Below are 16,965 nucleotides of genomic sequence, written 5' to 3'. Positions count from 1 at the left end.
TGCTCTGTTGCCAGGCTGGAACGCAGTGGCACCGTCTCAGCTCACTGCAAACTCCGCCTCCCGGGTTCAAGTGATCCTTCCACCTCAGCCTCCCAAGTAGCTGGGACTACAGGCGTGTGCCACCATGCTCAGCTAAATTTTGTATTTTTAGTAGAGACAGGGTTTCACCATGTTGGCCAGGATGGTCTTGATCTCTTGACCTTGTGATCCGCCTGCCTCGGCCTCCCAAAGTGCTGGTATTACAGGTGTGAGCCACCACGCTCGGCCATATGTCCCATATTTGAAATGTGGATTGCTTCTCTTATATTTTACAATATTGAAGAATGTTTTCATCCTATGTATTTCTATTACTAAAATGCTCAACTAGTGAGCCCATTTGGCTGTGGACCTGTCAATCACCACTGCATTGGTATAGGAGTTACAGGCCATCTGGATCTCTTCTACTTTCATATCAAAATATGGAGTGAATGATTGAATATAGTTTCTAAAAATGCTCTTACAAGAGTTTGATGGATGAAGCCACTTTTGGCTATCTCTGTTTCCAACCTCACCCCTCCACTAAAGAGTGACTCTGCCAGTCTGAAAATGACTGGCAGGCAATGCTGCCTTGGAAAAGCTAACAAGGAATAGTGAGTTCGGTGGACACTCATAGACCGAGAAAGACTCCCTGACCTAATTCATACCAGCTATAATTTGCTGCCTTCTCTAGAACCAGAAAAATAGTCTGGGGATCTGCATCACCAGACTCAAAGACTCCTCAGGACACGCGCCTGGGCTGTCATTCCCAGTGAGCAGCGTCCTGAGCCAACACCACTGTCAGGTGGAGTTCGTGCTGATGCGCAGCATTACAGCCAACCGTTCTCCACGTTGTATTCAACCAGGTAATGCAGGGAGGAAGTTCTAAGGTCACTGTGGTTTTTAAACATCTTTGCAGAAATAGTAAGGCCAATTCCCAAGTCCGCAATACATACAAAACTTAATTCTCAAGAAACAGCAAAAGAGAGAAAAGCTCATCTCAGAACAAGCTAGCTGTCATTTCACTAAAAAAGACAGAAAAGTTGCTAGCCCAGTATTATGTGTTTCATGCTTAACACAGCTCCTCTGATTAAAGCAAATGTGTTATTTCCTCTGCTATGGAGAGAACACTCTTATTTCTCCTTCTCACAAGTCTCTCATAGGGAATTTGTTTGTTTACCTCCTTCAGATCCTGCACGACCGCGGTGAGCCTCTCATTTTCTGCCTGTACGTTAGTGACCACAGCCCGGCTCTGTTTCAGCTCGTTCTGCATCTCCAAGATTTTCCCCAGATAGTAAGCCTCCTTCGATGCTGACTCCTGCAGAAGCGTTTCCTCCCGCGTCTCTCCATCCTCAGCAACCTTCCGGTGGATGGAGAAGGACTGCCCAAATGCCTGCAGAGTACGTGGAAAGAAAGAGTGCACAATGAAATGCATCAAAGCCCTATTAAAACACTCGGGAAAATGTTTACTTCTGCTTATATGTGTAAGAAAAGCTACTCTGCGAGACCCCCAAAATATAACAGTCTAGCAGTCTCATTGAAGCCTGAAATAATTCAGTTCACTTAATAAGTAAAAAGAAAACTTTAAAATATCTTGCAAAAAAAAAAGTGTAATGCATTAAAGAAAACTTGAAAAGACTGCTGCTTGCTTTATATTCTCATTTTATATTATCAAGAAATAGTTCAGTATTAATAAGCCCATCAAAATTCATGTCATCTTCATTTTATTTAGTTAGTTAGTTAGTTAGTTGAGATGGAGTCTCGCTCTGTCGCCAGGCTGGAGTGCATGTGTTGGGAAAAGCAGCAAAGGAGAAAGGACTTACAGAGTGCCTACATAAATTGGTTATGAGTAACACATAAACAAGGAACAACAAAGTGCGGAGGGCTGCAGGAGGCCTCTGAGGAGGATGGCCTCTCCATGCCTCATGTTCCGGTGTGGGGTGACCTGGGCTCTGTTACCATAATCATTGTGCTCAAGGATGTAAAACCCCTTCGTAGCACTATGACGTCACCAGACCTGTAGGCTCCTTGTAATGCCCGAGTTCCACCAGCTGCACATAAATAATAAGTTAAAGATAACCACGTTCTTGTTTTGTGAAACTCCCAAACCTCCACTGTTATCAATCTTTACAATGACACACCAGTTCCAGCTCACTGATTCACTCCACCATCACCCTCTCCCCACCATCACTCCACCCCTACCCTGTAGATCAAAGTGAATGTAACCAGTAAATAGTGTTGATGGTCAGAGTTCAGGGCTTTCACTGTCTTCTCCAAAGTAATAAAGTGATGGCCCCAGTCCTCCTTTCTCTCTTAATGTCTTTTTCTCATTCCTTTGTCCCACTGAACTTGGGGTACCCACAGGTGATGTAGGGCTGGTTCCCTAAACAATGGCGTGATTTCAGCTCACTGCAATCTCCGCCTACTGGGTTCAAGTGATTCTCCTGCCTCAGCCTCCCGAGTAGCTGAGATTACAGGCATGCGCTACCACACCCAGCTAATTTTTTGTATTTTTAGTAGAGACAGGGTTTCACCATGTTGGCCAGGATGGTCTCGATCTCTTGACCTCGTGATCCACCCCCCTCAGCCTCCCAAAGTGCTGGGATTACAGGCATGAACCACTGCGCCTGGCCTGTCATCTTCATTTTTTTAAAAATTTCACAAATATTTTATAAAAAAAAAAAAAAAACACCCCAATCATTTAGTGTGCTTTCTAATACACTGGCAGTAAGGAGAGACCAATTATAAACAGTATCCTTAAGAGTTAAAATTACCGAACAGCATTCAAATTGCCCAGTACCACAAAAACAAGACACTGAATATCATCTCCATATAAGAAAACATATACGTGTCTGTTTATTTGGGCAAAAAGAAATATAGGAGAAAAAGTAGAAACTAATTGAACTGGATGCTTACAGGGTGGGTGGGAACGGGGTGGGAAGAATGGGAGACTGAAATGAATGGGAGACAGAAGGATGTGGAGGAATGACACTTTTCTGAAATGCCTTTTCACATAGTTCCTATTTCTTTTTTAGGCAGAGTCTAGATCTGTCGCCCACATTAAGTGTAGTGGTGCGATCTCAGCTCCTTGCAACCTCCGCCTCCTGTGTTCAGGCGATTCTCCTGTTTCAGCCTCCCATGTAGCTGGGAATACAGGCACCTGCCACCACACCCAGCTAATTTTTGTCCTTTTAGTAGAGAAGAGTTTTTACCATGTTAGCCAGGCTGGTCTCAAACTCCTGAGCTCAAGTGATCCAACCATCTCAGCCTCCCAAAGTACTGGGATTACAGGCATGAGCTACTGTGCCCAGCCCCTTTTCACATAGTTCTGACTCCTAAAACTATAGTCATGTTTCACATCGCCCAAATAAATATTAAAACCAACTTCTCGGTATTGGGGGAACACAGAATGGAACACAAACAGTAACAAAAGAACCTAGCTATATTACAAAATGAAAAACAACAGTCATCATGAAAGAGGTAAGAAAGAAAATACCTAACCTAGTTTTGGAAACCAGTACTTTTATTATATACCTTAAGACTAAAGACAAAAAGGACTGTACCTGAACACTATATAATCTTGTTGGTAAACTTGTTTCTCATAGGGATTATGGGATCACAATTCTGAAACTTCTTTACATATGTACTAGAGTTGAGCAAATAAGTAAATATATTGTAGATAATGAATGCCTGGTTTCTAACTGTTGGAGAAAAAGCCACAAGTAAGGAGAAAGAGGTATTTAAAAAAAAACTGTGATATTGAGTTGTAAGTGGAAGTATCAGGATAAACTTATTGTTTTTAATAGGTAGATAAATATTCATAGGTATATAGATATGAAGAGAGAGGGAGAAACATGTTCATATATGTGTATATACATACACATTAGTTCCCAGCACTGTAAGCTGAGAGGGCCTAGAAGCAATGATATACCAGTGGCCATGAGCATATCAAGCACCCAGATTCTGTTTCTAAATACCAATCTCCAATAAAAAGAACTAGGGTCTTTGGAGAAGTGACTGATTCAAGGGCTGGAGCAAAATAACCCTGACACATCTTGTGATGCCAAAGAATTACGAAATGCTTTAAAAAAATGATGGGGATATGTAAGGCTGGGCGCAGTGGCTCATGCCTGTTATCCCAGCACTTTGGGAGGCCGAGGCAGGTGGATCACAAGGTCAGGTGATTGAGACCAGCCTGGCCAACATGGCGAACCCTGTCTCTACCAAAAATACAAAAAAAAATTAGCTGGGCATGGCGATTCGCACCTATAATCACAACTACTTGGGAAGCTGAGGCAGGAGAATCACTTGAATCTGGGAGGCAGAGATTGCAGTGAGCCGAGATCACACCATTGTACTCCAGCCTGGGCAACAGAGCAAGACTCCATCTCAAAAAAAAATAGTACTAAGTCGCAAAAATTATAGAAAGACTTCTGTGGACTAGATGACTAACAACACGTGACAATTAAGTGCCGTATGGGATTCTGGGTTGGATCCTGGACTTTAAAAAGGACACTAGTAGGACAATTGGCAAACTGAAATAAGTTCTTTAGGTTAGTCAGTGATGCTACTGTATCAATGTCAATTTCTGTTTCCCTTGCTGTGCTATGGTTATGTAAGATGGTAACATCTGGGGAAGCTACATCAAGGGTACATGAAAATCGGTGTAGTATTTTTGGGCAAATTTTTTCTAACTCTAAAGTTATTTCAAACAAAAAGTTAAAAAGTAAATAAATGTAGTCTCTGCCTTAAAAGAGTTGACAGATTTGGTAAAATACTGGCACACAGAGTTAACGTAAGATCATAAGGATATGAACACCAAGGAGATACTATATTCAATGAGAAGTACTGTGGCTTTCTGGCATACGTTGTGATTTTATTACATTTTGAAATTTAAAATATCATAACAGGCCAAGTGTAGTGGCTCACACCAGTAATCCCTGCACTCTGGGAGGTCGAGGCGGATGGATCACTTGAGGCCAGGTGTTCGAGACCAGCCTGGCCAACTTGGCAAAACCCCATCTCTATTAAAATACAAAAATTAGTTGGGCATGTTTGTGCATGCCTGTAATCCCAGCTACTTGGGTGGTGGAGGCAGGAAAATTACTTGAACCTGGGAGGCAGAGCTTACAGTGAGCCAAGATCACACAACTACACTCCAGCCTGGGCAATAGAGCAAGACTTTGTCTCAAAAATAGAGTAAGATAAAATAAAATGTCACAGCATATTGCTTCTGGACTATGCTATCATCCACAAAAAGATTAAGCTGAAATTAACCTGTGAAACTTAGCTTCACATTTGTTATAAACCTTAAGGCAGAAAAGATGTGTTAATCATTATAAGAAACAACTTATAAAAACAATCTGGTACTCCTCCCTACATTACACTCACAGAAACAGAAATTTTAAGAAAAAAACAACACTGAAAAGCTATGTCTTAAACTACCTTAGAATCTTGACAGGGATCAAAATCAAAAGATGGTCCCTAAGCATCAATGAGAAAGAAATATTCCAGGATCGATGTCCATCTGTACATACACAGTAGAATACTCCTGGTGCTTGGCTTGTTCAGTCTCTTGACAGAAATTCTTATTTAAGTAGTCAGATTTCCAGATGTGGTAATAAGCATAGGCAGTCATAGTCTGATGAGAAAAATTATCTTTGCAGATGATGTTGACTTTGTTTTTTGCATCAGTAACTATCAGATTCTGTGAGGTCAATTCTGATTTCAGTACCTATTAAAAGGCCTCCGAAGGGTAACGTTCTGAAACCCTCCCTCCCTCTCCCCAGTGTGTCCTGCTGAGTCTTCAACAGATCATCACCCCTGCAAAGGATCCCTCATTATATAGTCAAGTATTAGTACAGTTTAAAATTAGCATGAACTGTGTGTCAAGAACCCCAGCTGGCTTTTTTTTTTCTTTGTCCACAACTGTTTCCCCACTTCTATGTACAGAAAACTGGAAATGTCTGTCACAGGGCCAGAGTTTTCTTCACTCTGCCTGAGTAAAAGCAACAGATTTGGCCAATCTGTGGCTCTCGTCTTTTTCACAGCACATAGGCAATGCTCTCTTGGTTTGTAATTTTTTTTTTTTTTAAGACAGATTCTAGCTCTGTCACCCAGCCTGGAGTGCAGTGGCACAATCTCAGCTCACTGCAACCTCCACCTCCCAGGTTCAGGCAATTCTCCTGCCTCAGCTTCCCAAGTGGCTGGGATTACAGGCGCCTGCCACCACACCCAACTAATTTTTATATTTTTAGTAGAGACAGGGTTTCACTGTATTGCCCAGGCTGGTCGCGATCTCCTGACCTCGTGATCTACCTGCCTCAGCCTCCCAAAGTGCTAGGATTACAAGGGTGAGCCACAGTGCCCAGTCAACAACCCCTAAGGTCTTAAGAGCAAGTGAATTTATTGTTCTACTCTTGATTTAAAGTTTTCAAAAACTGTACTCTGGATCTAGCACCAAAGGAGATAAAAATTTCAGATATAGACCCAGAATAGATTTTCAAAAAAGAATCAAGAAATGAAATTGCAAATATTCAAATGTTGATAAATCCTCCATTCATATTTCTTGCAGTTCAGAAACCTTAACTGAACATATGGGTTTCCAAAATTAGCCATGATATTTACAGAGAACTTGGCCCTTCACTGGACCTGATATGAAAAACAATACAAGTATATGAGGTCATCCAAGGACACTAACCATCATGTTTTTCCACTTGAAATAGCAAAATAACACCAATCCTGCACAAGCTAGAGGTGTCTCATGATCTGCATTTGCAAATCCCCTGAGAACTAAGAACTAACACTACTCAGAAAATGGCTGCTTTTAAGAAAGGGAGGGTGAAGGAGAAAACACTCCTATTTTATCTAATTTCTAATTGTCAGCAACTAGAATTGGGTATGACACCCAACTGACATCTATCATCTGGCGACTTGTTAAAGTTGATTTACCAGACTGCTCTGGCTCCACCAGGTACCTCCTTCCTCCATCACCTTCTGAGTGTCTCCTGACAAAGTCAGGCCTGATAGAAGGGAAACAATCTTTTTCAAAGTTACTGAAGCTGCATCTTTGGCTGAAATCACAACACTAGCTTCAATCTCTAGTAACAGGAGAGAGAGGGTAGTCATGCTTCTAGTTATATTTTGTTTTGAATGCAAATTCCTCTTAGGTACTGAAATCATTTCATGGGTAATTTTTGTTTAAAGTAAGTTGAAGTAAACTGACATTTTCTATATGTTTTTAGAATGTATTATGATTTATTGTCATGTCTGTAGCTACAATTGCACAATATCACTTTTAGTATACTCCATTGCATGAACCAAATTTGCTTTAAATGAGATGTGACTGTAAGTCCAGTTAGCTACGTAATAATTACTTTGTTTTCTCCTACTACTTACATGACTTCTTAATGCAAAGAAAATTGATATTTTATGTGTTCATAATCAGGATATGCTGACTGATAAACAGAATTTTCATACCCATTATTCTTCAAAATATAAAAGATAAAAGAAATAAAAGTTTGGTTAGTATACTTAATTTTCGTCACAGAATTTTCAGTCTTTCATCCTAAAAACTGGCAGAACGTGTACTAGGTTACCCAAAGACATTAGGCTTTTGATTTGAAAATGCAAAAAAATACCAAAATTCACTCATTCATTTGTTGTTCATTCACTCAACAAGTATTTACAAAGCACTGCACTATGTCAGGCACTGCTTTAGGCACTGAGGATTCAGCTATGTTGTGGGAAAACAAAAAACTCGGTTATCTAGAGCGCATATTCTAGTGGAACATAAACAAATCAATAGGTGCATGGCATGGCACAATGTTGAAAAAGTTCTTAGAAGAAAATGGAAGGCAAGATAAGAGCATAGGCTAGCAGTGCCCAGTGGAACTTTCTATGATGATGTATCTGTGTTGTCCAATATGGTCATTATTATTTTTATTTATGTATTTATTTTGAGATGGACTCTCACTCCGTCACCCAGGCTGGAGTACAGTGGCATGATCTCAGCTCACTGCAACCTTCGCCTTCCGGGTTCAAGCACTTCTCCTGCCTCAGCCTCCTGAGTAACTGGGATCACAGGTGCGCGCCACCAGGCCCAGCTAATATATGTATTTTTAGTAGAGACAGGGTTTTACCATGTTGGTCAGGCTGGTCTCGAACTCCTGACCTTGTGATCTATCCACCTTGGCAGCCACACATGGCTACTGAGCTTTTGAAATATGGCTGGTATGACCAAAGTACTGAATGTTTTATTTTATGTCATTTCATTGATTTTAATTGTCATATATGGCTAGTGACTACTATGTTGGACAGGGAGAGAGGGCATCCCAGGTGCATTCAGTGGAAACCTCACATAGAAAGGGCAGTCAGGGAAGAGGTGACCTTCGGACAGAGACTGGAACAAAGTGAGGGAGTGACCTAGAGCCTGGCCTTTGCCCCAGAAAAGAAAGCTTAAATGTAAGTGTTACTAAGCAAGAATTACAGCACTGCCATGGCGCCTCTTTGAAGACCACTGGCAGTTCTTTAAGTCTCTTCTAAAGTACTTTAAGATCTGAGTGCTCCAGAGGATATTCAGGCATAATTTAACTGGTAGGAAGAAAAGGGTTGGCTAGTGGCCTGACAGGATACTCTATCCTCCCCATTGAACTAGCATACTTTCTTTGAACATATAACAAAAATTATCTGACCAATTACCTTTCTGTTGCTTCAGATGCCAGGAAATTCAGCATTAAATGCTCAATAGCAATAATGAAAATACCTTAAGGTTTTGGTATCACTATCTCTGTTTTCTCTACATTGTTCTGCATTTTTATTATATTTATCCCATTGTATTGGTTTCTTCTACTTCAGATATTTTCGGAGTAGAAAGCATATAAGTTAAAATCACATCAAATGGTTAAAATGATGCTTAATTACTGTTTTAAATGAAGTATTAATAAAAATCCTTATTAAAGCAATTTAAGAGTTTAAGAAGTCTGAAAGCTCTTCTAAGGATTCATCCTTACCTCATGAAAAACACTGAGCCCAGGCTGGGCATGGTGGCTCACGCTTGTAATCCCAGCAGTTTGGGAAGCCAAGGCAGGTGGATCCCCTGAGGTCCACCTGGCCAACATGGTGAAACTCCATCTCTACTAAAAATACAAAAATTAGCCCGTGTGATGGCAGGCGCTATTAATCACAGCTACTCTGGAGGCTGAGGCAGGAAAAATCACCTGAACCGAGGAGGCAGAGGTTGCAGTGAGCCAAGATTGCACCAGTGCACTGCAGCCTGGGCAACAGAGCGAGATTCCATCTCAAAAAAGACAGAGAGAGAAAATGAAAACACTGAGCCCAAAGGATCTGATGAAGCACAAAAACATAGCAAGGACCTAACTAAACGTGTTAGAGCTGGTTAAGAAGTGTCTCTCAAACTACTGCTGCATATTCCAGCAGCAAAGAGTCTTAGGGAGTAGATTTAATTAGAAAAGAAGAGCCCATGGGAGGCCAGGCAACCCAGAAGTACCCACCCAGGAGAAACCAGTTTCCTTGACGCATATGGCTAAAAAGTTAACCAGAGACATGAGGTCTCCCTGACTCCATCCTGATCCTTGAAAGGGCAGATGTACTCATAAAAGGCCAAAAGAGATTAAGAGTATGGGCTCCTGAGCTGGACCAACTCTGCCACTTACTGTGTGGCACTGGACAAATTATATAACATTCTGTGACTCCATTTTGTCATCTGTAAAATGGGGATAATAATAGCTTCTTTCTCATACTGCCATGAGGCTTAAAAGATAAAATCTATGTAGCAGTTAAAACAGACCTTGGTACGTATATAGTAAGTACTCAATGACTGTTGGCTATTATTAGCAGAAAGACAACGTGCTTTGGAGTCGAATGCGTTGGGGATTTAATGCAAATGCATCTGGCTTTAAATCTGCCTCCTCTGAAATATTTGGCAAGGTTTTTAAGTTCTATGTTTCAGTTACCTCATGTGTAAAATGGGAATAACATCTACTTTAAAGGTAAGAATAGCCGAGCCCTAAAAGGAAAGCATATCAGATAAGAGATATAAAATTCAGACCAAAATGGCTTGGACACAGTAAATGCTTGTTAAATATCAGTCCCAATCCTCTTCTCTTCCAACCCTGGAAAGTCTCAGAATGAACACTGGCAGGCTGTTGCTTCCTCTCGTGTAAAGGCTTTCCCCAGACTTATCCAAGATGTAGGTGGCCATTCACCTCATTATGAGAGAGGCTCCCTATTCATCGCATTACATGACACCAAGTATCATTCAAATGAATAGCATATCATATTTTCTATACTTTTTAATTAAATAGTCTATGATAACCTGGTGTTATACCCTGGGTTTTTTCTAAGGTGATAACCAATAGCCTATTATTTAGATATATATTTACGTAAAGCCTAGATTTTTTTCTAACCCTGATGGTTTGGAATTGGTACCTCTATTTGTTTAATAAACTCCCTTTTCAACTGTCTAGAGAGATTTTTCTGTATTTTGTGGTTATATATTAAATATGCACAACAAATTTATGATAAAATATAAGCACAAACTGTAACATTAAAATGAATTCCTGTAGTTTAAGAAAGGGATCAAGACCCGTTAGCCTCAAAGGTCTCTGTCTGTCCTTTCTTGGTCCTATCTCTCTCATTGTACCCTCAGCCATTTCCCAACTAAACACTATGCTGGGTTCTGTATCACCATTTTATCGTTTACTCTCTCTCCACATATATAGTAAACATATATATGTTTCTATAAATAAAATACTGTTTAATATTTTAATAAAATACTGTTGTAAAATTCATATGATGAAATCCTTCCATATGCATTCTTTTGCAATTTGCTTTTGGCATTCAACTTTAAATTGTTTATTCATTCATTCTGTATATTCACTCATTCATTTTCTACATTCATAACAATGTAGTTTTCATTGTTATAAAGTAGTCTACTGGATATATACTTCATATTAATAATCCATATTCCTGACAATGGAAAATTGGATTATTTCCAGTCTTTTGCTATTATAAACAATGTCACTACAAACATTCTTGTGCATACCACTTGGGCTAATGCTTTTCAAAACACATTTGCTGAAGAAAGAGTTTTCTTTCTATTTTTTCTTCTTTCTTTTTTTGTTGAGATGGAGTCTCACTCTGTCTCCCAGGCTGGAGTGCAGTGGCGTGATCTCAGCTCACTGCAACCTCTGCCTCCCAGGCTGAGCTGATTTTGAACTCCCGATCTCAGATGATCTGGCCGCCTTGGCGTACCGAAGTGCTGGGATTACAAGCATGAGCCACCGTGCCCAGCCTGAAAAAGTTTTCTTTCTAATCTTTGGTGGGATAATGCTTTTTATTTGTGAGATACAATAAAAATAAATTACTATATGCATATTCCTACCATGCGGTCCAACCATTCCACTCCTAGGTATTTATTTATCTCAGACAAACAAAAACGTGATCATATAAAGATTTATACACAAATGTTCATGGCAACCAAATACAAACAATTCAAATATCCATCAAATGTTGCTTCAACAGCAACATAAAGGATGTCTACTCAGAGACCCCATCTGAAAGTCATCAACCACAAAGACCACAGGTGGATAAATCCACAAAGATGAGAAGAAACCGGCACAAAAAGGATGAAAATACCCAAAATCAGAATACCTCTCCTCCTCCAAGGGATCACAACTCCTCACAGCAAGGGAACAAGGCTGGATGGAGAATGAGTCTGATGAATTGACAGAAACAGGCTTCAGAAGGTGAGTAATAACAAACTTCTCTGAGCTAAAAGATCATGTTCTAACCCAATGCAAAGAAACTAAGAACCTTAAAAAAAATGTTTGACGAAATGCTAATGAGAATAAACAGCTTGGAGAGGAATATAAATGAACTGATGGAGCTGTAAAATACAACACAAGAACTTCGCGAAGTATACACAAGTTTCAATAGCCGAATTGACCAAGCAGAAGAAAGGATATCAGAGATTGAAGATAAACTTAATGAAATAAAACAAGAAGTCAAGATTAGAGAAAAAAAGAGTTAAAAGAAATTTTAAAAGCCTCCAAGAAATAGGGGATTATGTGAAAAGACCTAATCTACATTTGATAGGTGTACCTGAATGTGATGGACACAATGGATCCAAGCTGGAAAACACTCTTCAGGATATTATCCAGGAGAACTTCCCCAACCTAGCAAGGCAGGCCAACATTCAAGTCCAGGAAATACAGAGAATGCCACAAAGATATTCCTCAAGAAGAGCAACCCCAAGGCACATAATTGTTAGATTCACCAGGGTTGAAATGTTAAAGGTTGAAGGAAAAAATGCTAAGGGCATCCAGAGAGAAAGGTCAGGTTGCTGACAAAGGGAATCCCATCAGACTCACAGCAGATCTCTTGGCAGAAACCCTACAAGCCAGAAGAGAGTGGGGGCCAATATTCAACATCCTTAAAGAAAAGAACTTTCAACATAGAATTTCATATCCAGCCAAACTAAGCTTCATAAGCGAAAGAAAAATAAAATCCCTTAGGAACAAGCAAATGCTCAGAGATTTCATCACCACCAGGCCTGCTTTATAAGACCTCCTGAAAGAAGCACTAAACATAGAAAGGAACAACCAGTACCAGCCACCCCAAAAAACATACCAAATGGTAAAGAGCACTGATACAATGAAGAAACTGCATCAACTAATGGGCAAAACAACCAGCTAGCATCAAAATGGCAGGATCAAATTCACACATAACAATATTCACTTTAAATGTAAATGGGCCAAATGCCCCAATCAAAAGACACAGACTGACAAAGTGGATAAAAAGTCAAACCCATCTGTGTGCTGTATCCAGGAAACCCATCTCACATGCAAGGACACACACAGGCTCAAAATAAAGGGATGGTGGAAGATCTAACAAGCAAATGGAGAGCAAAAAAAAAAAAAAAAAAAAAAAGCAGGAGTAGCAATCCTAGTCTCTGATAAATTAGACTTTAAACCAAGAAAGATCAAAAGAGACAAGGGCATTACATAATGGTAAAAACATCAATGCAACAAGAAGAGCTAACCACCCTAAGTATATACGCACCCAATACAGGAGCACCCAGATACATAAAGCAAGTTCTTAATGACCTACGGAGAGACTTAGACTCCCACACAATAATAGTGGGAGACTTTAACACTCCACTGTCAATATTAGACAGATCAATGAGACAGAAAATTAACAAGGATATCCAGGACTTGAACACAGACCTGGACCAAGCAGACCTAATAGGCATTTACAGAACTTTCCACCCCAAATCCACAGAATATACATTCTTCTCAGCACCACATCACACCTACTCTAAAATTGACCACATACTTGGAAGTAAATCACTCCTCAACAAATGCAAAAGAATGGAAATCATAACAAACAGTCTCTCAGACCACAGTGCAATCAAATTAGAACTCAGAATTCAGAAACTAACTCAGAACCACACAGCTTCATGGAAACTGAACGACTGGCTGTTGAATGCTGACTGGATAAACAATGAAATGAAGGCAGAAATAAAGATGTTCTTCAAAACCAACAAGAATGGAGACACAACATACCAGAATCTCTGGGACACATTTAAAGCAGTGTCTGGAGGAAAATATATAGAAATAAATGCCCACATGAGAAGCAAGGAGAGATCTAAAATCAACACCCTATCATCAAAGCTGAAAAAGCTAGAGGAGCAAGATCAAAAAAACTCAAAAGCTAGCAGCAGACAAGAAATAACTAAGATCAGAGCAGAACTGAAGGAGATAGAGACACAAAAAAACCTTCAAAAAATCAATAAATCCAGGAGCTGGTTTTTTGAAAAGATAAACAAAACAGACAGACCACTAGCCAGATTAATAAAAAAGAAAAGCGAGAGCAATCAAATAGAAGCAATAAAAAACGATAAAGGGGATATCACCACAGATTCCACAGAAATTCAAACCATCATCAGAGATTATTACAAACAGCTCTATGCACATAAACTAGTACATCTGCAAGAAATGGATAAATTCCTGGACACTTGCATCCTCCCAAGCCTAAACCATGAAGAAGTCAAAACCCTGAATAGACCAATAACAAGGGCTGAAGTTAAGCCAGCAATAGCTTACCAACCAAAAAAAGCCCACGTCCAGATGGGTTCACAGCTGAATTCTACCAGACATACAAAGAGGAGCTGGTACCATTCCTTATGAAACTATTCCAAACAATTCAAAAAGAGGGAATCCTCCCCAAATCAGTTTATGAAACCAACATCATCCTGATACCAAAACCCAGCAGAGACTCAACAAGAAAAGAAAACTTCAGGCCAACATCCATGATGAACATAGATGCAAAAATCTTCAATGAACTACTGGCAAACCGATTGCAACAGCACATCAAAAAGCTTATCCATCACGATCAAGTAGGCTTCATCCTGGGGATGCAAGGTTGTTTCACCATACTCAAGTCTATAAATGTAATTCACCACATAAACACAACCAAATACAAAAAACCACATGATTATCTCAACAGATGCAGAGAAGGCCTTCCACAAAATTCAACAGCCCTTTATGCTAAAGACTCTCAATAAACTAGGCATTGGCAGAACATATCTCAAAATAATAAAAGCTATTTATGACAAACCAACAGCCAATATCATACTGAAGGGACAAAAACTGGAAGCATTCCCTTTGAAATCTGGCACTAGACAAGGATGCCCTCTCTCACCACTCCTATTCAATATAGTATTGGAAGTTCTAGACAGAGGAATCAGGCAAGAAAAAGAAATAAAGGATATTCAATTAGGAAAGGGGGAAGTAAAATTGTCTCTATTTGCAGATGACATGATTGTATATTTAGAAGACCCTATCATCTCAGCCCAAAATTTCCTTAAACTGATAAGCAACTTCAGCAAAGTCTCAGGATACAAAATCAATGTGCAAAAATCACAAGCATTCCTCTACACCAATAAGACTTAAAGAGAGCCAAATCAGGAACGAACTGCCATTTACAATTGCTACAAAGAGAATAAAATACCTAGGAATACAATTAACAAGGAACGTAAAGGACCTCTTCAAGGAGAACTACAAACCACTGCTCAACAAAATAAAAGAGGACACAAACAGATGGAGAAACATTCCATGCTCATGGTTAGGAAGAATCAATATTGTGAAAATGGCCATACTGCACAAAGTAATTTATAGATTCAGTGCTATCCCACATCAAGCTACCAATGACGTTCTTCACAGAACTGGAAAAAACCACCTTAAACTTCATATGGAACCAAAAAAGAGCCTGCACAGCCAAGTCAATTCTAAGCAAAAAGAACAAACCTGGAGGCATCACGCTGACTTCAAACTATACTACAAGGCTACACTAATTGAAACAGCATGGTACTGGTACCAAAACAGAGATATAGACCAATGGAACAGAACAGAGGCCTCGGAGGCAACACCACACATCTGCAACCATCTGATCTTCGACAACCCTTGCAAAAACAAGCAATGGGGAAAGGATTCCCTCTTTAATAAATGGTGTTGGGAAAACTGGCTAGCCATGTGCAGAAAGCAGAAACTGGGCCCCTTCCTGACACCTTACACTAAAATTAACTCCAGATGGATTAAAGACTTAAACATAAGACCTAACACCATAAAAACCTTAGAAGAAAACCTAGGCAAAACCATTCAGGACATAGGCATAGGCAAGGACTTCATGACTGAAACACCAAAAGCATTGGCAACAAACGCCAAAATAGATACATGGGATCTAATTAAACTCCAGAGCTTCTGCACAGCAAAAGAAACAATCATTAGAGTGAACCAGCAACCAACAGAATGGGGAAGAATTTTTGCAATCTACCCATCTGACAAAGGACTTATATCCAAAATCTACAAAGAACTAAAACAGATTAACAAGAAAAAAACAAACCCATTCAAAGGTGAACAAAGGATATGAACAGACGCTTTTCAAAAGAAGACATGTATGAGGCCAACAAACATATGAAAAAATGCTCATCATCACTGCTCATTAGAAAAACGCAAATCAAAACTACATTGAGATACTATCTCACACCAGATAGAATGGTGATCGTTAAAAAATCTGGAGACAACAGATGCTGGAGAGGATGTGGAGAAATAGAAACACTTATACACTATTGGCAGGAGTGTAAATTAGTTCAACCATTGTGGAAGACAGTGTGGCGATTCCTCAAGGACCTAGAAATAGAAATTCCATTTGACCCAGCAATCCCATTACTGGGTATATACCCAAAGGATTATAAATCGTTCTACTATAAGGACACATGCACACATATGTTCATTGCAGCACTATTTACAATAGCAAAGACCTGGAACGAACCCAAATGCCCATCGATGATAGACTGGACAGGGAAAATGTGGCACATATACACCATGGAATATTATGCAGCCATCAAAAATGATGAGTTTGTGTCCTTTGTAGGGACATGGATGAACCTGGAAACCATCACTCCCAGCAGACTGACACAAGGACAGAAAATCAAACACCACATGTTCTCACTCATAGGCGAGTGCTGAACAGTGAGTACACATGGACATAAGGAGGGGAGCATCACACACTGAGGTCTGTGGGAGGGGACTAGCAGAGGAACAGAGGCGGGGAAAGGAGTTGGGGAGGGATAACATGGGGAGAAATGCCAGATATAGGTGATGGGGATGCAGCAAACCACATTGCCATGTATGTACCTATGCAACAATTCTGCATGGTCTGCACATGTACCCCAGAACCCAAAATGCAATAAAATATATATTTTATATATACACATATACACACACACACACACATATATATATATATATATATATACACACACATTTATTTATTTATAAAGTCACACAGCCAGTAATAGTCAAGGCTGGGCAAAAAAAGAGTTATTTATATATTCTGGATATAAGTCTCTTATCAGATATATGATTT

General features: G+C 39.8%; 1 protein-coding gene across 6 annotated transcripts in view; it reads right to left on the bottom strand.

The window, feature by feature from the left end:
• The window catches only part of BICD1 (BICD cargo adaptor 1), a 283,414-nt gene that overhangs the window by 163,201 nt on the left and 103,248 nt on the right, over positions 1–16,965 (bottom strand). For all 6 annotated transcript variants that reach the window (XR_004259913.1, XR_004259912.1, XM_032248276.1 and 3 more), the window contains exon 2: positions 1,196–1,408. Coding sequence is in view for 4 of the 6 variants with exons in the window: in XM_032248276.1 (XP_032104167.1) it covers positions 1,196–1,408 (213 nt within the window). In the remaining 2 variants the exon portion in view is untranslated. The remainder of the gene's footprint in view (positions 1–1,195; positions 1,409–16,965) is intronic.

This window comes from Sapajus apella, unplaced genomic scaffold, assembly GCF_009761245.1.
Source record: "Sapajus apella isolate SASKATOON/1434 unplaced genomic scaffold, GSC_monkey_1.0 scaffold66, whole genome shotgun sequence".
In the NCBI taxonomy this organism is placed as follows: domain Eukaryota; kingdom Metazoa; phylum Chordata; class Mammalia; order Primates; family Cebidae; genus Sapajus; species Sapajus apella.
This window is presented reverse-complemented; position numbering and strand designations above follow the sequence as displayed.